The sequence below is a fragment of the Channa argus genome, chromosome 10 (assembly GCF_033026475.1).
Source record: "Channa argus isolate prfri chromosome 10, Channa argus male v1.0, whole genome shotgun sequence".
Lineage (NCBI taxonomy): Eukaryota > Metazoa > Chordata > Actinopteri > Anabantiformes > Channidae > Channa > Channa argus.
In genome coordinates this window covers 7440636-7468400 of record NC_090206.1, presented here as the reverse complement: position 1 = coordinate 7468400, position 27765 = coordinate 7440636, and the positions used below count along the sequence as shown (strand labels likewise).

Here is a 27765-nt window from a genome sequence, read left to right as displayed (position 1 = left end):
GAATAGAGCTGGGGATGGGTGTCATTAAACAGACTGCACAGAAAGGTCCTTTGTTTTGAATGTGTGTGACTGTGTGTGGGTGGTTGAAGGGGGGGGGCAATGATGGTAGTAAGAGGGGTGGGTTTGAAGACTTGAGGGAGAGTTCTTATATCTAGTTGTATCTAGTTCTTGTGCAACTGTGTGGAGTGTGTTAATGAGTGCATCAACACGTTTCTAATATTGTGAAATTAAATGTTTTGAGTTGTTTCAAATTATGCAAATCCTATATGGACTATCAAATTAGTAGTGTCCATAGGGTCTGTTTGGTGCAACCGACAGCTGACATACACACTCTCTGGTAGCAGACAGTTAAGTGTGTTTCACCAGCAGACAAAGGATAACTGTGTTGTCACTTTTGAATTTGCCAAATAGAAATTATATTGTTATAAAGTTACTGTTGCCACTGAAAAAAAAAAATACAAACACACAAACATGCATGTTCATCTTGCTCAATAGTTGTTTTTATTGGGGTGGGACTAATTCAGGAGGGCATACACTCAAAATAGAGTGGCACATTTTAAAGGGTTTTAAAGTCGAATTTAAAAGCTTTTTTGGAAATATTGACCTGTATATTCATGGGCTAATAGTGTGTTTATATAGTGTTTGTACTGTGTCAGAATTTTAAAATATGTAACTTATCTACGTTTTAACTCCAAGTAGTCATAATTATAATAAATTGCTATTGAGAGGTAAAAATCCATCCTTTGCAGAGATAATCTGTCTGGTTGCAAGTGCTGAAAAATGTGATGATATATACAAAACTACCTTAAATGTATCTATTTATAATGATAGTGAATTATTTCAGCTGCTGATGTGATCATTTCACCTTTTATTGAAAGTTCTCCCGCTGGTACCAGCAACCTTGTCACTGTGGCAGGGGGTGGCACCTGTGGTGGCCGATCAGGAGACCAAACCTCTGGCAACGCCCCTGCCTGTAACAGTTGATTTAATGTTATAGGTGATCGAAGTGCTCACCATTGTGTATTTAGGTGCCTAATGCACCATTTGCATTAGGGAACTGCACGCTTTGCACGTAAACCCTGTGCTGCAAAGTGAAAGAATTGTAGTAAAATGTTTGCAGAAGCGAAGCACTGTCTATACCAAGGCTGTAGGTTTGGAATCCGCATGTGATTGTTGTCAAAGTGCTGGAAAGCACGTTTTTAGGAAAAGTCCCCCAAAAGTGTGTTTCAGCCGCGTCCACATAGAGCAGAGTGAAGGATGCTCGTGCCTCGGATGTGATTGGATGCTTCTGCAGCCTCCCGGCTTGTGGCTATAAAACGCCGCGCCGTCCTGTTGGTGGGTCAGAGCGCAGTCGAAACTGGGAGCGGAAGACCCGGACGCACAGGCGAACACACAGGACCAACCGTGAAATGTTTACTGCTGGAACCAAACTAATCATAATTATCTAGTAAGCAGCAAACCCATTAGTGGAAAACTGGTCTCGAAGACAACTTTTGCATCGCGGTGCGGTGAGTTCAGACTTTTGACTATCTATCTTCAGCCTGTGATTTTCCTAAAACTAACAGACTTAAACGCTGTGATGTTCTTATTAACTTGTAATTAAAAGTCATTCCAGGACAACAACGCGTTTCAAACATGTTGAATGTGTTACGGACAGTTTTCATGCAGATTAGTCTCCCAGTCTTATAGCGTTGATATATATCCAGTCGCTGTAGTAGATCTATTGTATCACTGGCCTCTTAAAAGAAAGAATTTATGTCCAACTTACTGGCTTTTTCTTCCACATAGAAAAGATTTATTTGCATCTTTTCATGGCAGGGAGCACTTAGCTGCAGGGAACTGGCAGAAAAACAATATTTCACACTCACACAAAGAATCTAAAATGAGGCAATTAACTTAAACTGTCACATTGGTGTATTTAGCTGCAGTGGAGCGGAAACTGGTATTTTCATTTGCAGAGTTCCACCTTTTCCTGTCTCATCTTGAAAAATTCTAAATTGCGTAGACATGCACACGGGAGTTTGCTTTTTACTTGCATGTCATATTCCTTTTATGAATATATTGTAAGGTGTTCCTCTTATTTTGACCTGGAGAAAATAACAGCAACATCTTGCAATGTCAACATCCAACAGTTTACCAAAAACATTGCAAGCTTGATATGGATGAGATTTCCCATTTCCACCTTCAATCTTGAAAAAGCAGATCTAGTTATTAAACTGGGTGTTTGCATCAAACTATTAGTATTAGTGGTAGTACCACTAATAATAATAATAATAGTAATAATAGTAATAACAATAATAATAATAGAGTCAAAGCTTTCCAATTTGAAAAGCTCAGGATCAATGTTACATTTAGCTTGTCTTATTTTTAAATAAAATGAATGATTAATATTATTATTATTATTATTATTATTATTATTATTATTATTATTATTATTATTATTATTATTAGAGTTTTTGGACATGTTAGCATAGTCAGAATATGGAGGTAAAATAATGACATCCCCAAAATAGGATTAAATACTTCTCAATTTGCCAAATGAAAGAAAATCCATTGAGCAAACTTTTATTCTGTAAAAAGGGAGAAGTTCTGTCCTCCCCACATCTTTCTGCATCTCTGTCTCTGTCCTGCCTTCAGGTTGATCTCATGACTTCTGTCGTCTCAGGCATTGTATCTCAAGATCTCACTTTTTCCTCTCTTCTGTTTTTGACTTTCCTGTGCTTTCCCTTTCCTCTTTTTGTTTTTCTGAACAGTACAGTAGATCAAAATGTCAATCTGAGGCTCATATATTGCCAAATTTTCCTTGCATTTCAGTTTTTTGCACTTATTGTCATGCTCCTTTTCCTGCCCTCTTCCTTCCCACACACAAACACACATTTTCTGACCACCACTAATCCCCTCACTTTCACGCTGTTGCTTGCCAATTTGCTGCTTCCTTCTTCCTAAGATGTGGAGCCAGCACAGCTACATGTCCGTAAAGTTAAGCGTATTAGATTAGAGGGTCCACCCAATTAAAACTCGGCCTTCCAATTACACGAGAAAATCTTGGTCTAACATGGCCTAAAAAGCCGCCATGTTATACAACACAAAGGCTTTATTCAGTTGATAGACAGGACGAAGGCCAAGTTTTACAAAACATATTTTGTACGATATTTGTGTGAGTTCATCCATGTGATTTTGTGTCTTTGTGTGTGTGAACAGAATAGTGTATCTGAGCCAAATGCAGCTATGAAGGCCAGTTGTCTGTGAAAGATTTGTACCTACGAGCATATGTGTGAGTTCCCCTGGTGTAAAAAAACAAAATAAGCACAATCTTAATTTTGATCGTTAAAAAGTTTAATTAAACGAATTCCCACAAACCTCTCCGTACCATGAAAAGATTGTGTGTGTGTGTGTGGTGTGTGTGTGTGCGTGTATTAGCGCCTTGCTAAAGATATTGCCACCTTCCACAATCAGCCTTTTTTTCTGTAGATGCCTTAGGGCATTTTAGGGGGTACACATGATTTCTGAGAGTCTGCTCTCAGAGAAGGACCCTATCTCTCTCACTCACACATGCGCACACACACACACACTCACACACGCACACACACACACACACAAACACACACACACACACACACACACACACATTGCACACACTGGACACACAGAAGAGCTGCTCTTAATCTAACCTGTAAAATCAGTAAACAAACAAATATACTGTTTGTATATCATGTCAACAAATGAACTCATGATAAACTCCCTGGACCATTGTAGAATAAATAATAAAAACATTTAATAAATAAACAATGCTCTGTTGCTATGTTGCTCTAAACACAAACTAGAACTTAAGCCAGTGGCAACGGAGTACTTGATCAAAAACCAAATGTATTGGACAAATTAAAAAGTTTGACCTAAGGAATTAATTAAAAATTCATGTTGGCAGTGATTAGGATATATCTGTACCAAATGATATGGGAATTCACCCAGTAGTTGTAATTAATACGACCTGAATAAAATAATAAAACAACTAAATATAAAATAAGGGAATCATCACCTTCAGGAGGATTCCTCACCTTGGAAACGTGAATGATGGTACAAACTTTTGTGTTAGTAGATGTTAAAAATCACCACATTATGGTGACAAAGGAAAGACCAGGAGATTATCGTAGTTAGGATGATTCAACATCTGGAGAATCCATCTGAAACGTTTGTTTTTGAACCTCTGCATGCATCTTGGAAAGCCAAATACACATTTTGCCAAACACATGCAGATGCATGCAACTTGATGGTTCATCTACTTTCTCTGCAGGGCAAAGAAGCTTGGACTCAGACCGATGCTGCCAGGCCTAAAGCAAGGCTCAAGGTGTGGATGTACATGTGTGAATGTGTGCGTGAGTGCACTGACGTGTGTATTTTTAAAGTGCTGAGTAGTTTTGAATGAGCAAAAGTCTTGCTGAGTGAGTGTGAGGCTCATGTGAGGATGAGGGTTCTCGTCGCTTTGCTGTGTCTTCTAATAGTTGTGGAGGTTGGAGCCTATCGAGTCATCCGTAACTCCCAGGGGGAGCCTGAAGCTTCAGAATCCTCCAAGAGCAATGCCTCCATCATGTTTCCACCCCCGCAGCCGAGCCGACCACGGGGATCCTTACCCCCCATGTGCATAAAGCCCACAGAGATCAAGTATGCTTTCAAGTATGTGAACACCATCGTGTCATGCCTGATTTTTGTCGTGGGGATCATCGGCAATTCAACGCTGCTCAGGATTATATATAAGAACAAGTGTATGAGGAATGGGCCAAATGTCCTGATTGGCAGCCTGGCACTGGGGGACCTGCTTTATATTATCATCGCCATTCCCATCAACGTCTTCAAGGTAAACACATTCATTCATCGTGTCAGTTTGTTTGTATGTGTTCCAAGTTTTTTCTGTTTAAGAAATGTGACGGATGACTTTAGCCTGGTCTCTAGTTTAAAGAGATTCGGGTTTCTGGAATGGAGAATAATGTTTCATAGTTACAGCATATTTAAGGTTTGTCAGGTTTTTCAATGTCATATGATAAGATATAGATTTTGCATACGACTTAAAATGCAAAACCATAACTTGTTTTACAAGAACACAACTGTTCGCCAAAACCAAAGCAAAATACATAAGTGAACCTCGTTTTATTTTCCACATCTGATAGGATTCACTTGAATGAAGCTGGAATGCTCTGCTGCAGTTTATCCAGACAAATCTGAGTAATAGTCTCTCTGGTTCATATTATATTTTCCTTAACAGACCGACATTTCAGGTATTTTGACACAAGTAATAATTCAGAGTGTAAAACATGAATAAAAGTGAATATATTTCAAGGCTGATAAGATATCGAAAATGCGTTAGGAACTTGGGAGTTATACAACTTCTGACTGCTTTAAGCCAGTAATGAAGATTTGTGTAAGCAGCTGAGAAGTACATGTATAAAATACTTTCCAATTATCAAATGTGCATCCTGATCTGTTAAAGACTGTGTCTTTAGGGAGGAACACGGCTTTGCTAGTTTTGGCTTTAGCTGCCTTAGTTACAATGCAGGAGACAAAGAAACAAAGGCTCCCTAAATGGGATGGCATGTGTGGATTATTGAACGAGACTACCAGGCAAAGTGTAAAGTAAAAACAAAAAAACTTGTTTGAACATTTCAAAACATAAAATCACCAAAAAGAGTTTAGAAATGACTAAAAAGACACACAAAGTTGCCAGAGACATAAAATGACAAAAAGGCTAAAAAGTCAGTCTGCGGGTCCTGTGCACAGGGAGCCTGTTCCATGCTTTGACCTTCCCTTTTTCTCATGATGCATCCATGGCTATATAACCTGAACCACTGACAATTCCTTAAATTGTCTCTCCATCATTTTTCCCTGCAGCTAATAGCTGAGGACTGGCCGTTCGGTGTGTATGTCTGTAAGCTGATGCCCTTTATCCAGAAAGCTTCAGTGGGAATCACCGTCCTCAGCCTGTGTGCCCTCAGTATTGACCGGTGACTACACTTACAGTATGTTCTACGCATACAGAACAAACATTGGCAGCTTAAAGCTAAAGAACCTGTCTCTGTGCCGTGTGTAGCTACCATGCAGTGACGTCATGGAGCAGGGTAAAGGGGATGGGGATTCCTCTGTGGAAAGCAGTGGAAGTGACTCTGATCTGGCTGGTTGCTGTGCTGCTGGCAGTTCCTGAAGCACTGGCATTTGACATGTTGGAGTTGCCATACAGAGGCAACAAGCTGCGTGTCTGCCTGCTTCATCCAGAACAGACCACCAGCTTTATGAAGGTAAGAACATTAGAAGACAGGATGTGTAACTGGATAGATATAAGTAGATCCATTATTTAAAGCTAGAACTCTATAAAAATATTTGTTTCGTTAAAATATGCTCCAAATCATATCATGTTGTGGAGAGGGAGTGTCTGAAGCTTCTTTGACGCAGACTCATCAAACAATCGACTATGAAAGCAGAGTGGTTCCCTTTTAACCAGTCGGAGAAGGCCAAAATATTTCTGCCTTATGTAATGTAATATCTGTACTTAATTTCTTCGGGACACCTGTTGGGGTCCGTAAAAAGTCAAATCTTAATTGAGGACAGTGGAAGCTTAAAATTCAGTATCAACCAAATGTATAACTGTAACAACATTAAGCTCAAACAGCTGGATACTCTCATTCCCTGTTATAGAAATGTGATCAGAGCAACTTAAGCCTGGAAGAACCTAATCATTCAAAATGTTGGAAGGAGATTGTATGTCATGTGTTATTTTCCCACAAGCATATGGTGACAATATCCTGCACACTGATTGGGATCTCTGCAAAGTTAGAAAAAAACCTGCCGATTTTGTTCGGCCAACACCTGATGATACTTTTAAGTACAAAACTCAACAGACTGATTCACTTCAAAGCAAAGAGCCTCAGCAGCAATAATGCAATTAGTGTTTCTTTAATCAGGATTCCTTTTTCTGTTTCAAGCTCTGCCAACAAAGAATTCCAAATTGTAACCAATGTAATACAATGCAGTTTTTTTTTTTTTTTTTTACCAGAAAGTGTCTAAATGAATTGCAAAGGAAAAAAGCTATCAGCTGCTGTGACTGTTTATGTGTAATGTGTCATTTTAAATCCAGCAAACATTCGAGGTACATGTCATAAAAAGAGACATAACTCACACTGTCCAGTGCTTTATTTACTTAAAAGGTAATGTCCCCAGTTCACCCAAGACTACGTGGGAACAAGGGGGAAAACTATATTTGTACCAAGTTAAACAAGGTCTGAACCCAATTTAACTCACAGCATTTAATCCAAATGTCCAGTTTGGAAAGTGCACTAACATCTCTATACTTAACCCAGAACCAGCTGCCTCAGTATGTAATGTCTTAAATCAAATCAGGTTGCTTTAGAACAGATACTGTGGTAGATTATTTTCTGTGTATAATTGAAAGTTTTAGTAAAATAATTATAGTACCAAAAAATGAAAAACTAAAGTGATAAAATATGTGACGGGGTTTTAAAATGTGGCATTTATTAGCGGCATTACATTTATCTTTAAAGGAATTAAACCGCTCTTGAAACCTTTTATTGATTTTAGTGAGCAACACTATTTATGCTTTCAGTCCTCAGATCGTACAGGACTAGTTCTGACAAAGTCTGGGAATGAGTTCAGAAATAAATCTGTAACACTTTTTATAATAATAAAAACATGTTGTTTCTTTTTTTTTGTCTGCATTGCTGTATAATTTAGTCTATGAATAGATTTGTTTTTGTACTTTATGAGAGAGGTTTTGTATTTTTTCAGTTCTACCAGGATGTGAAAGACTGGTGGCTGTTTGGCTTCTATTTCTGCCTCCCTTTGGCCTGCACAGGAATCTTCTACACACTCATGTCCTGTGAAATGCTTAGCCGCAAAAAAGGCATGCGCATTGCACTCAACGACCACATGAAACAGGTCTGCATGTGACAGTCCGATGCACACATTAAAACAAATCGTGTTTGAGAGACCTGTGAGGCTTGAAGGAACTCACTAACGTCGGTGTTTGTCTTTGTGTGCGGTTGCTGTAGCGGCGGGAAGTAGCAAAGACAGTGTTCTGCCTCGTGTTGATTTTCGCCCTGTGCTGGCTGCCCCTTCATCTCAGCCGCATTCTGAAGAAAACAATCTACGACCAAAATGACCCCAACCGCTGTGAACTGCTGAGGTAAGCCCATAGATGAAGTAAGCAGTGCAAAATATACTGCAAAACCCAATGTTCTCTGCTCTGTGACTTTCTATGGTATTTACTGTAAATGTTTTTCCCCTTCAGCTTCCTGTTAGTAATGGATTACATCGGCATCAACATGGCTTCCCTAAACTCCTGCATTAATCCGATTGCTCTCTACTTTGTCAGCCAGAAGTTTAAAAACTGCTTCCAGGTAGGAGGGAACACAATGACGCTTAAATTGAACTATCATTTACGAATCAGTCCACACAAAGAGCCATTCATTAGCCAGTGTGTGTGCTTGTCTTATAGTCTTGCCTCTGCTGCTGGTGCTATAGAACGTCCCCCCTGGATGAACGAGGTTCAGGAGGACTTTGGAAAGGCTCTTGCCACGGGAATGGTCTAGACCGCTCCAGCTCCCGCTCCAGTCAGAAATACACAAGCTCTTCATGAACACGCACACCCACACACACATACAGGTGTATACCTCTTGTGCCAAGCCTGTGTTCCCATCAGAGTGAGGAGGAAAAAAAGGGGTTGAAACTACTTCAGCAGGACTCTCAGCAGAATGAAAGAAATTAAAATGACATAGCAGGACTGCACCTGCTCAGGCTCTGAAAACAAGGCTACATAAATCTGATCTTACTCTGACACTGAGGCTTGTGTAGACGAAAAACAAACGTCTCTCAGTGGACCGTTATGGTAAATATATTTAGAGAATGTACTTATTCAAGCCACATGTACTTTCATGTACAGTATTATTAACATGCAAACTTATGATTATATCCAGCCGTAGTGCTTCGTGTATGACTAAGAGCACTTGTAAGTACCAACTGCTGAAGCTTTAATATCTCACAGGGGAAATATAGAGGCAAACTTTGATGCTGAGTTACTTTCCAAAAGGTTTTAAAGGTGAGGATGTTTCTTTATTTTTTTTTTTCCTCGCACAAGTGCCTTTCCATACACAGGATCAGCACATGATCTGACAATCAACTGCCTCCTTACTGCTCATACCCGGGCTGACATCATAGCCCAGTAAAATGGGCCCCTCTGTCTCCCTTGCAGTCATGTGGAGAGTCGAACATTGGACATCTTTTATCTGGAATCTTCAAGTCATGTGGAGGGTAACTGGAAAATACCAGGTGATTCTCATCATGCTAAGCAACACAGACCATAATTAGTGCTATTATTATAATAGTTGTCCTGCTCCACTGTAGATAAAATCTTAACTTGTGTCTCACAATGAACCTTGTAAGAAAGTATCACAAAACGTGGGAAGAGCTTGTTTCATCTCTCAGCTTGTGGCGTTCATTTAATATTGACAATTATTTCACTTTTATCAGTAAGTGAACATCTTACAAAGATGATCGTGGGGCTGGAAATAGCTTCTCAAATCTGCTGCAGATTTATCTATTTATCTATAATGGGCCCATTTAAAAGCTTTAAGGAAAATCATTTTTGTACAGCTGGAAATTCTTAGGAATCAGTGTTTTGGTGGAGATGAATCTCTTTTTTTATTGCAGTGCCTTATTGCTAATAAATAAATATTAGTCATTTTTTATTGAATAAAGTAATCAGATAAAACAAAGGATCCCTTTGGGAATTCATATGCTTAAACTGCATCACTTGTAAGAAGGACTCTCATAATGAGAAATGACGTGCTCCTAATATTTTACAATAACTTTGAAGTTAGAACATCTGTAGCTGGAGGTAGCTGCAAACACTCAGTAGTCATATTACTTGTGACAAACCTTGTGATGCCAAATCTTCAAAAAAAATACTATTAACATCATCGCTTGCTCTTTTAACAAAAACCTGTGTTTATGTGTGTCTTTGTATCATTTGGATAAAACTACGTTATTATTGTAACTAAACTTCAAAGTGGAGTGAATCCCATTTTAACACTGGCAGTTGTGACCGCATATATTCATGTAATATGAGCACAAAATTGCATATTCTTGTGTTTTTCATTACACTAATAAACAAACGTGTCCTCTTTTAAACCCAAATTATTGCTAAAAAAAAACATACAACGTGTCTGTTGACACTGAATCATTTTTGACCATGAAGGATGTAAACTCATATCTATTTATACTGTTTTCACCCTGCTTTTCGTCACATGTAAGCAGCTTCCAGAGTCTTTGTGAGGACACCAGGCTAAAGATGTTTAAAAGTAATTTGGGTTTTGGAGATCAAATGAAATGTGAATATTGACCCTAGTTATTTGAATTGCATTTATATTGTACTTACAGTAATTGTTGGTGGTATGTAGTAATAAATATTATTTTATAGCATTAGTGTGGTTTGAATTATTTACAGAGCAGGTAAAGATTTAGATTTAGTTCATTTGTTGTCATAGTGATGCAGTCTCGTTTTTGCAGACAAAATATTACCCAATATACATCGGAATGGATGAGTTTTCATGGTTGTAGGCCTTTCTGACTTTTTCTAAAATACATGTGCTTTAGATCCATCTTCTTTGTTATGAGGCTGGCTCTTTGATTATAAATGCGAGCGCAGCTGTGGTATGAGAGACCGGTGCACTCTTGACCGTACTGAACATAAACATCATCTCCCATCAGAGGTTAAATATTATGTCCCAGGTTTCATGTTTTTGAGGTTACATTTGGTTTACATCAGATCCTAGAGAAAGTTCATCAACACACAACATGTCAAATGTGTTAAAAATTACCTTCTCCAAAGCTTTCCCTGGTTTAAAATTATTGCTTGAGACAACTAAGCATATGGCTCCAGGGGCCAGTTCCACGAAGCAGCTTTGTGGAGATAACAGCTGATTAAATCGCTCAAAAAAGATTTCAAAGCCGTGCATGGTGCAGATTTAAAGGAGTTTTGTTTTTCTCACCCAAGAGAGCAGTTTCTTGGAAATGGCTTTAAGTTCCAGCTTTTTTTGTTTGTTTGTTTCTTTGTTTGTTTCAGAATAATTCTCAAAGTTTGGTTCTGAGGTTTTAGTGTCCATGTTACAGAGAAATCCATTTATGAATACTGGAGAGACAAATTCTGTTCGGGCTTTTCTTTCGCCACACAGACCTGCCTGTAGTCAGTAATCTACTTAGATGAAGCATTTCGGGGAAGTCATATTAATACTGCTGCAATAATAAAGCTCAGTGTAGGATGCACAATAATCTGAAATACTTACGTTAAATTATCCACTGACCGGCCACAACATTAATGCCACCTGGTGTTTCTAACATAAAAACATGATTGTATATAATTATGTATCTTCTTTGCACATATAGTTAGGTGCAAATATTTTTTTCATCAACACATTTGAGATTTTAGAAATTAATAACGTTAAATTTTAATTAATTTAACAAGAGTGATGCAAACTTACTTATAACCTACTATAATTTTTTATACACTTCTGATGGCAAAATACAGTTTGAAAACCAACTGAGTGTGTATTATTAATTTGTTGGATTTGGGTTTGCATTCCCTTAAACTGAAATGGCATGAAGGGGCAGGGAAACTTAACCTTGAATCTAACATAATAATAATATGCATATAATAATATAATTAGTACAAATTAACCTTTGTCTACAAAATAATTTTACTAATTTTTGCCGTTTCAAAATAAGGGGATGCAAATGTTTGCCCCCAACAGTAAAGTGGTTAAAATCAGCTCCTCGACTCTACCAACACCGAGCTTTCACTTTATTTCTAAATTGCTAAAAAAAAATTTGCTATCATTACCATACAGAGTATTGTTTAAAACATAGTTTTATACTTGAACTTTCACTGAAATATTGAGTTTATGTACTTCTACCACCTCAGCACACAGTTTATCACATTTTCCTGTATATGGGGCTGTGAAGCTACGGGACTGTTCAGTGTGATCATGCTGACCCTTGTCCTCAATGACATGATTAAGGCCACCAGTGTTAATGTTGTGGCTGATAGGTGTCAATCATGCAACATTTTCTATAACTGACTATTTTACAAGTATACAGAAATGTATCCATAGCATTGCTCCACTCTCCCAGTGCTGCTGTGAATAAATCTTGTTCTGAACAAGTAATATTTTAAGTCTTGTGCTTGTGTTTGATGTTGTTTTGTACATTTATATATTTCTCTTCTTTATATCCTTTAACTTTTATGTCATTAATAAAAAAAACAGGACTATTGTTGAACACATTCATTGGCAGTTTGAGTCCTGCCATCATCCCCACAGTATCTCTTCATTAATGATCTCAGTTTACTTAGAAGAGTACAATTTAAAATACTACAACTACCGTGTATAATAAAAGTTAAAAGATAAAAACTCTGAAACCACTGCATGTCCAATAAACAACCCAGCATGCAATTCCCTGTAAAACCACAAGACTTTTTTCTCCTAATTTACGTGAGGGCTAATCAGAACAAACACACCAGGTTAAACAGTAATTTTCACAAAATAAACATGTTCAAATAGACCTATGGAAGCTAAATATGAAAGCTGTATCCTTGGGCAAAAGGCTGGACCAATAACATTCTATAAACACCTCGCCATAAAAAGGCTTCGCATTCTGTAGTTTTTAAATTAAATGTAAAATATTTTAACATTTACATTACCTATGCTGCACCTACCTTTCCATTCATTCATCGACTATATCTGCTTATGGTGGAGTTTCACTCTGGAGAGATGAGGCTGTACATACATTTAGTCAAATTTGAATTGTTAGTTGCTCTTATTCATCAGATTGTGGGGTTGAGAGGCAGCCATGCACGACCATGTGACTGACAGACGGATACAATTAACCTCAAGTAACTTTAACCGCATTATTTACACTTCTCTGCCCTCATTTTCCCCGTCGGTCCTCTTGGAACTGCACAAAGTCCCTCACACCACATTCCTCAACTAATACGGACTTCCACTGCTTCTTCACTCATCAAACACAGCTTCAAAGTACAGATGAGAGCAATTTGATGTTTGAAAGATTCATCCCTTTAGGTCCTGACATCCCTCAAGAAGTATTACATAAGTAGATATGAAATTAAATAATACAGTGCAAGTCAAATGGTTAAAGTAAAAGCCCAAAAACTGGACAACAGAAGTCATTGTTGGCCAAGTTTAATGTTTTACATTTGTTTTGCTAATCATTCCAACAATTACAAATACAGGAAAACACATTTATCACATGATAAATCAACCTGAATATAATACAAAAACACTGTACAAATGTTTGCATGACACACGACCAAATCAAGTGCCTTTCTCAAGTTACCATTCAGTAGAAAAAGGAGACTATCGAGGTATCTCATATTTACAGTTTGATTGCAGGAACTATTAAGTCTGACAGCTCCACAGTCCCACAAATGACTTCACTCCATGGGTAGCTCCTGCCTCTCTTTGAACTCATTACTTCTTGCCTGAAACAAAAGTAAAGAACATCTAGTTAAAAGAGTTAGAGTTGTGTGTCTTGCACTTCATCAGTGCAAATTGACTTCACTTGCTTTGTGAGTGTAATGTAATGAGCCAATCAGACAACCCAGAGACTCTTCCTGTATCCCACAAAATAATATTCAATTTGTAGAAATAAAAGTTTTTAATTTGAAAGTTCTACAGACCTTTCCTGTAACGGATTTACACATCAGCCAGCTGTTCAAAACACACTCCAAAGATGTAGCCAGGGGCTCTTATAAAGCTTTAGTATTCCCACTTAGCAAAGCTCAGTTCAAAATTACCTATGGTGCCTTGCAAAATTATTCATACCACTTAAAATTTTCCACATATTGTCACATTACAACCACGTATATGTATTTTATTGGGATTTTATGCGATAGACCGCCACAAAGTGGCACATAATTGTGAAGTGAAAGAAAAATGATAAATGTTTTTCAAATGTTTTACAAATAAATATCTGAAAAGTGTAAAGTGCATTTGTATTCAGCCTCCCGAGTCAATAATTTGTAAAACCACATTTTGTTGCAATTATAGCTGCAAGTCTTTTGGGTTATGTCTCTATCAGCTTTGTACATCTACAGAATGAAACTTTTGCTCATTCTTCTTTGTAAAATACTTGACTCAGTCAAATTGGATGGAGAGCGTCTGTGAACAGCAGTTTTCAAGTCTTGGTTTGGAAAACAAATAATTTGATAAAACCCAAAATGAATGTGTTTGTATCATATTTGTGTGACAATTTACAGTCACTTCAGCTTTTTCTCCTGTTGTCTTACAGGAGACCACAGGATATTAGTAGGGATACAATACAGTGGATTACACAGCTGAGAGTTAAGTGTATGCAGAGCCCACTGCTGACAGGATTTTCCAAAAAAAGTCTGAAGTGCAAGGCTGTGACATCATGAGCTGAGCTAACAAAAGACTGGATGGTGGGTGCGTGGAGAAAAATGGTCACCAAATGTGAACAACTTAACAATAAAAAGCTAAATTTGAAAGCTGAAGCATTTTTTTCTTGAATCCTGAAATCATAGTTTCGAATAACTACACAAAAGTGTAGGAAAACTCCTGTGGCCTTGACCCTTGGTCAATCGTGTTGCTTTCGTGAAATTTGGAAAATGTGGTTATTTTGACCTGAGATTTCTCCAAAGACACACACCGTGACAAAATAAAAACCAAGGAAAAAGGTTGCAGTTTAAGGGTGTGGATTTATTATTATAGGCTTATTCAGGTAAATCTAATGTCTTACTGATAACATAACTCACAATGTATCTACATTCTCTGTAACCCTATGATAATTTATCATACTACATTAATTCATAATGTTTGTAGAGAGAACATGTAACATGGTTATGTGACAGTCCATGCCAATAACAATATGTGGTGTAAAAAAATGTCCAAGTAATGAGAAACCTTTTTCCTCACATTTCCTAAAGGATATTTCGTGGGCAAGGATAAAGGACCACACCCAGCTCTTTTAATTCAATTTTACATGTCAGAAGATGCCCAAAGGTTTGAAACTGAAAATGTTTCATAAATAAAATTAAACTACAATTTAAAAAAAAGTTGGGACGATGTGTAAAACGTGAATAAAAACAGAATACAATAATTTGCAGCTCTCATCAACCCATATATTTTTCACAATAGAACACAAACAACGTATCAGATATCGAAACTATGGAACAAGAATGGGACAACATTCCTCTCCTTAACTCCAGCAACTGCTCTCCGAACTTCCCAGACGCTGGTAAACATTACCCTGTTCCAACGTTTGTGAGATGTGTTGCTGCAATCAAATTGAATGAGCTAATATTTTCAGTGAAATGGTAAAATATCTGATATTTCAACATCTGATATGTTGTTTACGTCCTATTGTGAATAAAATATAGTTTGATGAGATTTGAAAATCATTGCATTCTCTTTTCATTTCCATAATACACTTCTTGCCAACTTTTTTTGTAAATGAGGGTTGTAAAATAAAATAAATGAGGGAAATATTAATTAGAAAAAAATTAAGCTATTTTAAATAATTCAAAGATAAATCAAATTTGTATTAAAGCATTTTGTCTTCCCTCAGACAAACACGTTAACACAAGTTCCAGTAACAAAACCTAAACAAAACTACATGAAAATCCCTTCACCACATTCCAGCATGGGGTACCAAGGAAAAGTGTTCTAGTTTCAGGTGAAAAGCTTTATGGTTTGTCTGGAGACTACAAAGTAGTTACTTAGCTACCCTTATATTTCTAATACAGGCCAATGGACAGCTGACAGTATTAGTGGATGTGTACTCAAACTATGGATGTGTTTTAACTAGGAAGCTAGTTTGAGTAGGTTTCCACTAATTTTGTGAGCCATGAATTGGCCTGTATTAGAAATCTAAGATTTGGACTGTATCTGTTCCTACTCTCCATAGTCTGTGTCCCTGTATTCTCACATCAAATACATGCCTCTAGTGACAAACCAGCTCACACACTCCTGCCTCCAGCTCATTTATTTCCTACTGTTCCGATCCTGCGCCCTAAGTTACAAAAACTAGGAGGGGCACGACCAGCTAAAACAACACCAACGCACACTATAATTTGGCACGTGTGCTGGCCGACTGAGGCAAGAGCGGCAAGTATAAACGAAGTTTTACCTGAAAGGTGTTGAGAACATGTTGGCAAACATCCCTGAGCTCATTCAGGCCTCTCCGAAAGGGCTCTGTAGCTGGCACTCCCCCTGAAATAAATAAACACCTCTAAAGAAAACCACCACCAGTAATAGTAATATCAAAAACGACAAGGCATGCCATCTATGATCATCATCAAACATGACTCTTGCAGCATTTGAAATATCATTGTAAGCAGTGCTCAACTTTCTAGTGCAAAATGGCCCTTGTCCAACAAGGATGGTGTATATAAAACACATACAAATTTAACTTAAGGAAGAACTAAGAAATGTTAATAAAAATGTTTTTTATGCAATTACTTCCATTTCCCCATTTCCTGATGCTGCAGCTGGAAATCTTAACTGCATCTTAACTGCAACTGCAATGACTTGTTTGGGTTTATTACTTTATCACTGTTATTATTATTATGAACCTAATACCTTTACTTTATGTGAGGATGTTGTTATGGTCAATGAATGGAATAATCACAATATGCAATAATACTGGAAGCAAATATGAGAATGTCAACGATTGTGTCCACTGTAGTCCATTCCAAATTGACTTGGAGGACTTCTAGCCACCCATTTTCATTGTGGTCGTGGTGAGCAACAATAACAATTAAATACAGAAACATAGCTGAATACTGGAAAGCATATTACAATCTACCTTTCTTTCCTGATATGTGCAAGATAATTGAGCGTGTCTGTGTAGAAGCCATGGGAAAAGATCCTTAAGGCATCTTTAAACATGGTTCAACAACAAAAACAAGTTGTTGTCTCAGTCTTGCGGAGTCCTTTCATGTGATGGGGTGGTGTTATCTGTTGGCACTTTGTGTAAATCTGCTGACAGATGTTTTCTTTTCATAACAAGGCAAGTGGTTAAAGTTCGCTGTGGACAAGAGCAAGGGGGGATGCAGGGGGGGAGTGTTTGAAAAGTCTGTCACAGGCCCTTTTTGTTGTGGTTCAGAAGACTAAGTGAATGCACCAGTTTCCAATCAACATATTTACTCTACAATATAGCCACTCGCTAGCTGGCACTTGATTGTATGCACTAGATTGTAAGAGTAAGAAAAATAAGATGAAGTAATAAGGACTTCTTACCTCTTGTCTGTATGCGAAAGTTAATCTTGGTCTCAGAAGGATGGGTGATGGTGTAGCCACAAAAATCCACATCCACACTGATTAAAAACAGAAAAGTAGAAGGACATTTGTTATTCTAATCGATGTTTTGCTTAAAATGGGTGGAGTGTTTCACTATCAACTCACATCAGCTGACCTGAACAAAAAGAAACCATGTACACACTAAACAATTAGAATAAACTGTCAGACTGATCATTATTAGCTTTAAGCACTAGTAGGAACTGTATTTCAAGATATTTACAACTTTTTCAGTAGTATATTGCAAAAATCCGCAATTTGACCACAGCATGAGGAGTTTAAAAGGTGCAATTTGCTAAAACCCAACTGACTTCTTCATGATCATATATCTTAGGGAGTTGCCCAGTGTGTGGTCTTCGTCATGCAGCACAAATGTGACACAGCCCTCATCAGCCCCATCAGCCTGGACCTAAAACACAAAGCAAACACCTAGTAAAACATGCAAGGACATCCAACCCTAAACAGAAAGATGGTGGAGATTATTGAATTAGTGTCACGGGGTGGTGAACTATATGTATAGCCAACGTATTCAATGTTCATTATCTTAAACTACACGTTGGAAAGCATCGATTTAACATGTTGAACCAGCTGATCGACTATTCAACATGGACTGTTTAAACACTGCCCCCCAGTTGCCAAACTCTGAGTCAACGCAGCTTTGGACTGGAAGAAAAGCAAATTTGACGCAGATAAAGAGGTTCAGGGTACATGTTACCCAACATTAGCTTATATTATAGAAGTTCACAACAGAGGTTTCATCAACAATATTTTAGGAAATCTGGGGCTCAGTTTGAATATTCATATTAGTTCCTGCTAGCTAGCTAATGTTACTGTGGCGTCCCACGTGAGGAGTTTAGGTACATGTGGTCGAAATGCTACCGTTAGCTTCTTGAGGTGAGGATGATTTTCCAAACCTAGTTTAACAGCGGTAGTGCCATAGAGCTGTATACACTATCTAAAAGAATTAACCAATTTCGCTGCTCACCAAATCCAGCACTGGTTTCTTTTCGCCTTCCCCAGCCATGCTTCACATTCCAAGTCCGTCAATACGGATCTGCTTACTTGGCGCCCTCATTTCTGTCTGACAGGCAAGTGGAAGAGCTAAGGGTATTTGCCCTTTGCACAGAAAACTGTTAATGTATTTAATTTTATTTGTTAATATTTTGGTTTGTTTTCTTTATAGTGCAAAACGTAACATAAAAAACACAGGCAAGCGTGTGATTAAAACAGCATGAATAAAACAATAGCATAGTATATAATTAGCCTCACTTTTTAAAGTTTCTATACAGTTTCACCTGTTTCACCTGTCTAACAGAAAGCCCATTTGGCAGTTCACACTTCTTAGGGGCTTTATTGGCTGATGTTGAAGAGAACTGACGAATCTACTGCATGTTTAGCAACTGTTTAGAAAAAAGGTCCCTTTTTCACAATATGAGCTACTATTTGACTACATGGTTGTGTGTTTTAGATTTAGAGAGCGATGATAGAGATGGCCTTATGTTAGTCAAGGTGTGAGTAACTTTATTAAGATAAACCAATAATTCAATGCTTTATAAAAATACTACAAATAATATATACTGTCTATAAATACATCTACAACATTGGTGAAAATTGGCTACATTTAATTTGTTATTATCATTTTATCTTTAGTTGCTTTATTTAGATTTCGTTTGCTTGGATTAAATAGCAGTATGCACAGGGCTGACTGTAGCTTACAACGTTTTATCTTCCTTCATTTAGCATCTACTTCTCTAGCCTACTGTGAGGCCGGTGTTATTAATAAGCTGTTTGCAAGTTGCCTGAAAGCCCTAAAAGAGGGCCAATGTTACACACTCTACCATCCGGGCTCTGAGCAGTTCGTACAGTGGAGAACGCTTTAGTATTTACAGAATATTTATTACGAATGTAATAATGTGGTATAAAATCATGTGTAACCTAAAATGTAAACATGATGAATATACATATATTTCTGAATGAATGTAGCCTTGAAACTGAATTGTGAAGCATGAGAGAAAAACCGCTAAATATATTGGTAGTCTTCCCAGAAACTATAACGAAAAAATGCATAGACTGAAATTAAAACTAAATTTATGTAAATAATAAAATAAAACTGAACGTAATATATTTTTTACAAAGTTAAATGAAACAACAACAACAACAACAAAGATTTACATTACAATACTTTGAAGGGGTAAAAAAATAGGAATTGAAGTAGAACCATCGGGCGAGTTATAAAGAGCATGGGGAGCTGTTTTATCCTTGTTTAATAATATTTGTAGAATTTACATTAGGGTCAGGAACAGAGCCAACACATGCCTTAAAATAAGTGTTCTTATAAATCAACAAGAAAATATTATCCAAGTAAAGAAAAGCAACGGGGCTCTTTGCTGAGCCAAAGCAGGCACACGTATTGATTTAGGGAGACAACTGAGTAGTAAATACCTGAATAAATGTCTGTTGGTAAAAGGTAGATAATACTTTAAAAGTCTAATTTTCTTTTTTATTTAGCTGAGACATGGCAATGAGTTTAGATATATACTCTTAAACAGCTGTATCATGCTTTCCACACAATAAATGGATCCCCATGTTGAAAGTAAATTCCTCTATTTAGATATAGTGTTGGCCCAACAAACTACATTAAATTGGGTGGTAATTTAACTAAAAACTATGATTTGATTGTGGATGAACCTCCTGTCTTCACAGTACATGCATCTGGGGGTACGGCTTAGACACACCACACCCACGGGCATCCCCGTTTTTGTTTGTCGCAATAACGTGACGTACGCCTGAAAACATGACGACGGTGCTACGCGTTAGGAACTGAAGTATGTAGTTTCAAATGCGACGCAGCACAATTGAATTCGTAGGGTAGTGATTGTGATAAGAACTACATTAACCAATAAGAGAGTGACTTTTTTCCGGTCTGGAGGTTTGGACGATTAGCAAAGCAGAAGTCACTCGAAAGGGATTAGCTAGCTTGCTAGCACCTGAAATCTCTTTAGATGTTGGGATTTGTGATATATTAGCTAACGGAACACGGAAGTGCGCCAACACATCCAGGTAACATTTTTATATGCGGGAAAGGGTTAGTTACTATATTTCTGTAGCTAGGCAATGCGTAAAACAGCAAAATAACTAACGCCAATCATCCAACGCAGATGTGTAGCTACATTGGACAACAACGTTATTAGCTTGTTAGCTTGTTGTTTTCCAAGCTCCATTAATCTAATTTACACAGTTTACATTTTTCGTGACGCCTGTGTTATGTAGTTAACTGGCTTTAACTGTCCAAATATTTAATTTAGTTGCTACACTATAATTAGCTACAGCCACATGCATATATTTTTCTATGTTGTTTATCTATCTGTCAATGTATCACCAGAATTGTTTTGTGTTAAGCAATCTGCTCTTTCCCCAGTACATCAAGCTTGCGCCAGTCACTGCCAGTGACATCTCCCCTTTCTTATTCTTGTGTTGTCAGCAAGTATTAGCGGTGAAACCCCAACTGTTGCCATGGCAATTCTGTTTGCTGTGGTCGCTCGTGGCACCACCATTCTGGCCAAGCACGCATGCTGTGGTGGGAACTTTTTGGAAGTAACTGAACAGATTTTAGCCAAGATTCCCTCGGAGAATAACAAGTTGACCTACAGCCATGGCAGGTAGGTCTTTTCCACGATTGCATTACACATGAGACTAAAGGGCATTTTACTTGATTTTTCTAAATGTTACAGTTTTAGAAAGTGTACCACAACAGCACACACTCCCAAAGGGTTCAATGAACTCAGTGCAGACCTAATCCCAATAGTTTGAAGTAGTTTCCTTGAGTAGGTGTAAACTGTGGTTGTTAAGTGATTGTGGAGAATGACAAAACTGGCTATATTTGGTATTAAGTTCCAATAGTGAGTTGAATTTCCGTCTAGCAGACGTTCCTTTAAAAGTATTACATTTCATAAGTAGTTCCTCACAAAATGTTTGGACATTATTTTCAGTCATGTGCTGTTGTAAACATAGTTAACCTATCTGGAAGGTGATTCCCCTGGATGATTTAGAATTTTTGCTGATAGATGAACATTGTAGATCATCACATAAAGACACTGCTAACCAGTCCATCAATAGATATGGAATTCCTAGAACATCAACTTTATTTATATGCACAGATCCATTGACAGATAAAAACACAAGAAATGAGTTCAAGATTGCCTCAAGCTTTGAGTTTACAGAAGCTGTTCTGCCCCAGTTTTTGAAACAATAACAAGGTGTCACATGTCACAATATAATATGTCCTCACTTTACAATCTTTGCAATGAAGATTCTTAAGGAAGATTCCACTGTCATTTAGATTTATATCCCATTTACAATTGCTTACCTTTAGTTAATATTTCTTTAAACAGGTTGCAAGGCATGTAATGCACAAATTACAATTTAACCATATGCTTTAAAATTCTCTCTCTTTTTGTTTAGCTATCTCTTCCATTACATCTGCCATGACAGAATCATATACCTGTGTATCACTGATGATGTAAGTATCTAAATGGCTTGTGCACTGAACAGTATGTGTGTGTTTATTTGTTTATGAGATGGGATAACAGGCCATCTAAAAATGCTAAAGGTCCCTTGAAACGGTTTTAACATTGTAATGTCCCTCTTTTGATTGATTGGCATCTACATTAAGCTGAATAGGAGGTTTTGATATCGTAAATATCTGAATTAAAATGAGCTTCAAAATATATACTTGTATCTTTTACTTCTCTAGATGTTTGAATTTGTGTGTTTTTTTAAAATAACTGGCATATATAGCAAATCAGTTTTTTGTGTGCTATAGGACTTTGAGAGGTCACGAGCATTCAGCTTTCTCAGTGAGGTGAAAAAGCGTTTCCAGACCACATATGGGTCACGAGCACAAACAGCCCTGCCCTACGCAATGAATAGTGAGTTTTCCTCAACACTGGCAGCTCAGATGGTGAGTATGAGCAGAGCTTGAGCATATTGAGCATCATTTGCATGTGAGGACTCTGTTAGTACTTATGTTAATTTCTAAAAATCTGATTTTGTTAACAAAAATAAAAGTCATAACTCCTTTAGATTTTATTTGTTTCCCATATTTTTTTCTGTTGTAATTGCTTTTTGTAGAAACACCACTCAGATCCACGTGGATCTGATCGTCTCACTGAATCTCAGATGCAGGTGGATGACCTAAAGGGTATTATGGTTCGCAGCATAGGTGGGATATTCATAATTCTCCGCTTACAGTGATGCCTAATCCACCTCATGTTGACATTGAACTATAACATAACTAAGAGTTCCTTGTGCAATGTGGTTTGGATCAGAAAAGCCTTGCTATCCATTGTAGCCATTATTTTAAAATGGATGTGGTGTGTTGTGGTTGCAATGACCTCTTCATTATGTTTTTCCAATGAAATATTGTTGTTTCTTAGCCACAATGCCCAAAGCAAATGTTCTGACCAGACATTTAAGCAATATTATTTAATATTATTTATAATGACATCTATGTCTTAAATATCACTCAGATTTTTATCACAATTTTAAATCACAATTAAATCTCATTTCATGAAATCCCTTGTGTATTACCTGCTAACTTTGGCTTTTTTCATGTCTTTCTACAGACTTGGTAGCTCAGAGAGGAGAGAAGCTGGAGCTACTGATTGACAAAACAGAAAATCTTGTCGATTCAGTGAGTTCAAAGACTTCTTCTTTTTCTTCTTCTTTTCCTTTCAGCTATTCCCTTTCAGGGGTCCCCACAGCGAATCATGTGCCTCCATCTAACCCTGTCCTCTGCATCGTCTCACACCAACTAACTTCATGTCCTCTCTCACTACATCCATAAATCTCCTCTTTGGTCTTCCTCTAGACCTCCTGCCTGGCAGCTTCAACCTCAGCATCCTTCTACCGATATATTCACAGTTTCTCCTCTGAACATGTCCAAACCGCCTCAATCTGGCCTCTCTGACTTTATCTCCAAACATCTAACATGAGCTGTCCCTCTGATGTCCTCATTCCTGATCCTGTCCATCCTCGTCACTCCCAAAGAGAACCTCAATATCTTAAGCTCTGCTACCTCCTGCTCTGCCTCCTGTCTTTTCTTCAGTGCCACTGTCTCTAAGCCGAACAACATCGCTGGTCTCCCCACCGTCTTGAACACCTTTCCTTTCATTTTCGCTGATAATGAAACCGGGTTTGGTTATATGGGGGTTGACTCATATCAACACGACGTTGCTTTTGTTTTTGGAAACATTTTGTTACTCATCTAAGCAGCTTCTTCAGTCTTTTTTATCTTTACTTGTTGTTTTTTATGTATTGTATTTAACATTAATGTAAATTTCTGTAAAGACCTGACACTATTCTCCACCTGTTCCAACCTGCTTGCACTCGCCTCTTCACCTCTTTTCCACCCTCAGCGTTGTTCTGAAATGTTGACCCTTAGTACTTAATGTCCTGCACCTTCTTCACCTCTGCTTCCTTTCACCGTTCCAGCTGGATCTGGGTCCCTCTCATTCACACACATGTATTCTGTCTTACATTTTTCTATAGTCCTTGCTATCTTTTCATATCCCTGCAACACTGTCTTTTTCTCTACCCCAGAAGTTGAACCAATATGTTGTTGAGGGTTCTCAGTCTTCCGGGTTTGGTTATATGGGGGTTGACTCTTATCAGCAGGACATTGCTTTTGATTTTGGAAACATTTTGTTACTCATCTAAGCAGCTTCCTCAGTATTTTTTATCTTTACTTGTTTTTTATGTACTATAGTTAACATTAATGTAAATTTCTGTTTGTACTCTTGTAGTCCGTGACATTTAAGACTACAAGTCGTAATCTTGCACGAGCCATGTGTATGAAGAACCTTAAGCTGACTGTTGTCATTGTGCTAGTGTGCCTGGTGAGTATGGCCAGTAATTAGTAATTTGGAAGATTATAAAAGGCTATAAAATTTTGTTTTATTAGAAATATATGTTATTTACAATATGTACAAACCATTTAGTGTTTTACAATACAAGAGTAAAGTCATGACAAAAATAAAAATATTAATTAGTTACAAACAGTGCAGGTTTAGAAAAATAAATAAAAATAAAAACGAGCCAGATTACTTAGGTTCTATTGCTTTGCTTCAGCTGTACTGCTCCACAGATCTTTCCTAAGAGGGCTCTTCAGCAATGTTTTGGCAGCCACTATAATACATTTCCCCTTTGCCTGTTATTGTTATTGCATGACACATTGTGTTATTTTTCAGACAATTTTACAGGAAATGAATTTAGTCTCTTTTGTCCATTTTTCAGGTGGTCATTTACATTATTGTCTCTGCATCCTGTGGAGGCCTCAGCTGGCCCACTTGTGTCAAAAAATGAGACCAGGGTTTGGAGAAAAGTGGGAGATTGCAAGAAAGGATCTGGGGGAGAAGCGCCTGTTAAACTGCTTGCCAATGGACTCAAAAGGAAACACAACTTTCCTTGCTTTGCTCCTCGAGCTTCAACATCCCTGGAGGACGCTTGCTGCTCCTCCTCCCTTTCTTGACTCCTTCCAGGCTCCGTCTTTGTTAGTGTTTTCTTTGACTTGCCTTCTGGACAGGGGAGTCCCACCTCACGCCCACTCTAATGGACAGCAGCCAAGAGGCCTAAAACCAATGTGGAACAATAATCTTGTCTTATCATAGTCTGGTGCATTCATCCTGTTCCATGTACATAGAGCCCTGATGTATCAGTTTGTGATACTGCCCTGCACATGTCTATATAATTAATTAATTCAGAGTGATAACAGAACAACCACAAAGATAGCAGATATTAATTTTGTTGGCAGCAGGGAGACATGGGACCTGTAAGTCTAGGTAGCATTTATAATATGTTGAAGATCTATCTGTCTGACCCATCTTATATCAAAAGAAATTTGACAAAACTGATGCAGTATACAGATTTACATTTTTCTTTTATCACAAAGCACAGTAGTATCTTCTAAATTAAGTGTTGTAAAATACCAGATATGATAAAGTAACAGATGATAATACAAATAAATATTGTATATTTGGTTCATTACTGATTCAAAAGACTAATGATTAATTATTTTAAATTAAGTGTGATTTTGATTTCTTTCCTCTTTCCAATGGCATTGATAGTAGGCTTAATGTGCCTTTGCCTTTTTATCTCTGCTAGTATATGTTTTCTGTTAACACAGTGCACTTTTTACATTGTACATAGGTTTGCTCCTTGGCATGATATAGTTTATCATGTAATCATGTAATTATTTAATTATTGTACATTCAGGTTTGAAGTAATAAAATCCTATAGTATGACTGGTTAATCTCTGCAGGTAGACAACATTGTTTCAAAGCTTTAATTTCACATGGGTAAACTTATGAGGGCAAATATTTATCCAGTGGTTGATCAAAAGTAATTGTGTCAAAGTTCAAACAAATAACACATTTTTTTCATCCCGGCTAAGACAATAGGACCCGAGCTCTTAAACGAGAGGTGGGACATTGTTTGTTCGGGATACTGAAAAAACAAGGTGAAAGTAATTTGTTCATTAGAACGTCAGGATAGTGGCGCGCTCCCGCCGCCGCTGCTCGCTCTTGTGACAGGTAGAGTTGATTTTGCTATGTCAAACTACTAGGTACTTATTACCCGCCATTAAAACCCCGAAGATGAATTACTTCTCATGAAGTTAGGACTCAGCTTTGTTTTAATTTTGAGGGCAGGTGGTAAGACAATTTATAACATTTCCCCCTCATTAATTATCCAGTTTAGTACGGATACCATAACGTAAAAATGTCCACTCAAAAATGAGCGTTAGTAAACGCTCATGCTTTATAGCTAACGTTAAGCTAGTAAGTGTTAATTAAAGTAACGTTAGCTAAAAGATGGTTGTTAATTTTTGGTGTGTTTTTTTTGTTTGTTTGTTTGTTTTTTGATCAACATCGTTCGCTGTGCGCCATTTTTGTTTTTCACCGTTGAAATCATGTAACCAGTCACTGAGTATAAGAAAATCAACTTGCCAACTGTCCTAACGTTAGCAAGGCATTTCAACAAAAAAACATCTTATTACCAAAATCCAATGTGTACAACATGTACCACAGTCTCGTGTACGTTAGTCTACTGATTTTTAAACCATTTATGGACTTGGAAGAGTATTTTCTTTGCTATTTGTAGGTGCATCCTATGTTTACCCCCGATCTAATTATAGACCTAACTGGAAGAGGTCTCACACTAGGATTATGTGTCAATCAGCGACAAGGAGCCAGTTTTGTTCATGAAACGTACCAGTGATGTCTCAGAGGTCAGGGAGTAATGAAGTACTATAAATTCACTTAATAAGGATTTATTACTTTTTATTTTATTTATGCCTTAAAGTTCACACCATTGACAAGGTGGACTATACATTCATCTCCTTGTAACTTTATCACATTGTAATGATCTTAATCCAAATTTCACTGTGTTTGTTTTAGTCATTGCATTATTTCAAGTCGAGCTTGAAGTTAATTTGTCATATTTAAAACAACTGCTTGACAAAAAAACAATCATAAAACAATGTATAATTTATAAGCACATCTGCTGGGCTTCCTCGACAAAGAGTTGCTTATTTATTTGGAGGTTTCCTAGTTTTTATGTTTTCTACCCCCAGAAATGCCTCATTGATGTTTGTATCGGAGTTTAGTATGATTACCAAACCGTTAAACAGTAAATGCTTGTGCCTTTGCCAGTCTTTTGCATGTCTTATATGCCTAACTTAAGTTCAAATTTTTGAAAAACATTAGCATGCTTTTGTTCTAGCCAGGCTCATATTGTAGTTTGTTGCTCTCTGCTTTACAGAGGAAAGCTGTGTCCTTGTGGTATGCAAGCAGGGTTCCTCCAGATTGACCTGCTGCCCATCTTTACTGTGTGGTGGCTCTGTGCTCAGGCTTTTCATGACTGTGAATGCTGTTCATAACTGTGATATTGATATTTGCAGTCACACATGCAAACTCAAGGAAAGACCAATTGAGGCTAGCTGTACAGTGCTTGAGGGGCTTCAGGAAATGAGAGGCAATGGTTTATAGCTCTAACTCTATGCCTTCAAATTGCATAGTGAATTTGGAAGAAGTGTTTTCAAGCCCAATATGAAACCATTTGCATGTGTAAATTATTCTGTGCCAGTTAATGAGTAGCCCTATTTTATTATTTGATTGGTTGTGATAAAATGACCACACAAGCACTTAACTGTGTGCAAAAATGATTGGGAACTCACTTGTTTGTAAAATATTGTATATGCTCTCTAGGTATGTAATTGGTTGGCAGAGAATATTGCTTGTTTTAATAATATTCAGACTGCTTTTAACTCTGATGTACACAGACATTGCATCTGCATTCTTCTTAAAATATGGTGTTTGTAGAC

General features: G+C 37.5%; 3 protein-coding genes across 4 annotated transcripts; 2 read left to right on the top strand and 1 right to left on the bottom strand.

The window, feature by feature from the left end:
* The first annotated feature begins 1331 nt into the window (after nt 1-1331).
* On the top strand, nt 1332-10479 carry LOC137134185 (endothelin receptor type B-like). The gene is made up of 8 exons (XM_067518756.1): nt 1332-1508; nt 4292-4852; nt 5881-5993; nt 6080-6284; nt 7789-7938; nt 8052-8185; nt 8291-8399; nt 8498-10479. Exons 2-8 carry the CDS (start codon nt 4463-4465, stop codon nt 8636-8638), a joined length of 1242 nt encoding a protein of 413 aa, XP_067374857.1. The 5' UTR covers nt 1332-1508; nt 4292-4462; the 3' UTR covers nt 8639-10479.
* A 2758-nt stretch (nt 10480-13237) lies between these two features.
* Nucleotides 13238-18467, bottom strand: polr1d (RNA polymerase I and III subunit D). Its single transcript, XM_067518757.1, has 5 exons — nt 18373-18467; nt 17699-17796; nt 17331-17407; nt 16219-16301; nt 13238-13552 (listed from the first exon to the last, which is right to left on the bottom strand). The coding sequence occupies exons 1-5, from the start codon at nt 18409-18411 to the stop codon at nt 13505-13507; spliced, it is 345 nt and encodes a 114-aa protein (XP_067374858.1). The 5' UTR covers nt 18412-18467; the 3' UTR covers nt 13238-13504.
* Nucleotides 18468-20291: 1824 nt separating this feature from the next.
* On the top strand, nt 20292-25695 carry sybl1 (synaptobrevin-like 1). Of its 2 annotated transcripts, none has more exons than XM_067518703.1 (8): nt 20292-20447; nt 20869-21046; nt 21849-21906; nt 22210-22347; nt 22518-22608; nt 23012-23079; nt 24191-24283; nt 24681-25695. In XM_067518703.1, the coding sequence occupies exons 2-8, from the start codon at nt 20901-20903 to the stop codon at nt 24747-24749; spliced, it is 663 nt and encodes a 220-aa protein (XP_067374804.1). In that variant the 5' UTR covers nt 20292-20447; nt 20869-20900; the 3' UTR covers nt 24750-25695. The 2 variants fall into 2 exon arrangements, with proteins under 2 accessions (XP_067374804.1, XP_067374805.1); XM_067518704.1 differs by having other exon boundaries at nt 20314-20447; nt 20806-21046.
* Nucleotides 25696-27765: the final 2070 nt, after the last annotated feature.

What these genes read in the sequence shown, in the direction of transcription:
- LOC137134185 (XM_067518756.1), top strand. Translation starts at nt 4,463, where the DNA reads ATGAGGGTTCTCGTCGCTTTGCTGTGTCTTCTAATAGTTGTGGAGGTT. An exon ending in AGACCACCAGCTTTATGAAG is followed by an intron (nt 6,285 to 7,788) that starts GTAAGAACATTA and finishes GTATTTTTTCAG; the next exon opens with TTCTACCAGGATGTGAAAGA. An exon ending in AGTTTAAAAACTGCTTCCAG is followed by an intron (nt 8,400 to 8,497) that starts GTAGGAGGGAAC and finishes CTTGTCTTATAG; the next exon opens with TCTTGCCTCTGCTGCTGGTG.
- polr1d (XM_067518757.1), bottom strand. Translation starts at nt 18,411, where the DNA reads ATGGCTGGGGAAGGCGAAAAGAAACCAGTGCTGGATTTG. An exon ending in AGATATATGATCATGAAGAA is followed by an intron (nt 17,408 to 17,698) that starts GTCAGTTGGGTT and finishes GTTTTTAATCAG; the next exon opens with TGTGGATGTGGATTTTTGTG. An exon ending in ATGTTCTCAACACCTTTCAG is followed by an intron (nt 13,553 to 16,218) that starts GTAAAACTTCGT and finishes CTTTTGTTTCAG; the next exon opens with GCAAGAAGTAATGAGTTCAA.
- sybl1 (XM_067518703.1), top strand. Translation starts at nt 20,901, where the DNA reads ATGGCAATTCTGTTTGCTGTGGTCGCTCGTGGCACCACCATTCTGGCC. An exon ending in TATTATGGTTCGCAGCATAG is followed by an intron (nt 22,609 to 23,011) that starts GTGGGATATTCA and finishes GTCTTTCTACAG; the next exon opens with ACTTGGTAGCTCAGAGAGGA. An exon ending in TCATTGTGCTAGTGTGCCTG is followed by an intron (nt 24,284 to 24,680) that starts GTGAGTATGGCC and finishes TCCATTTTTCAG; the next exon opens with GTGGTCATTTACATTATTGT.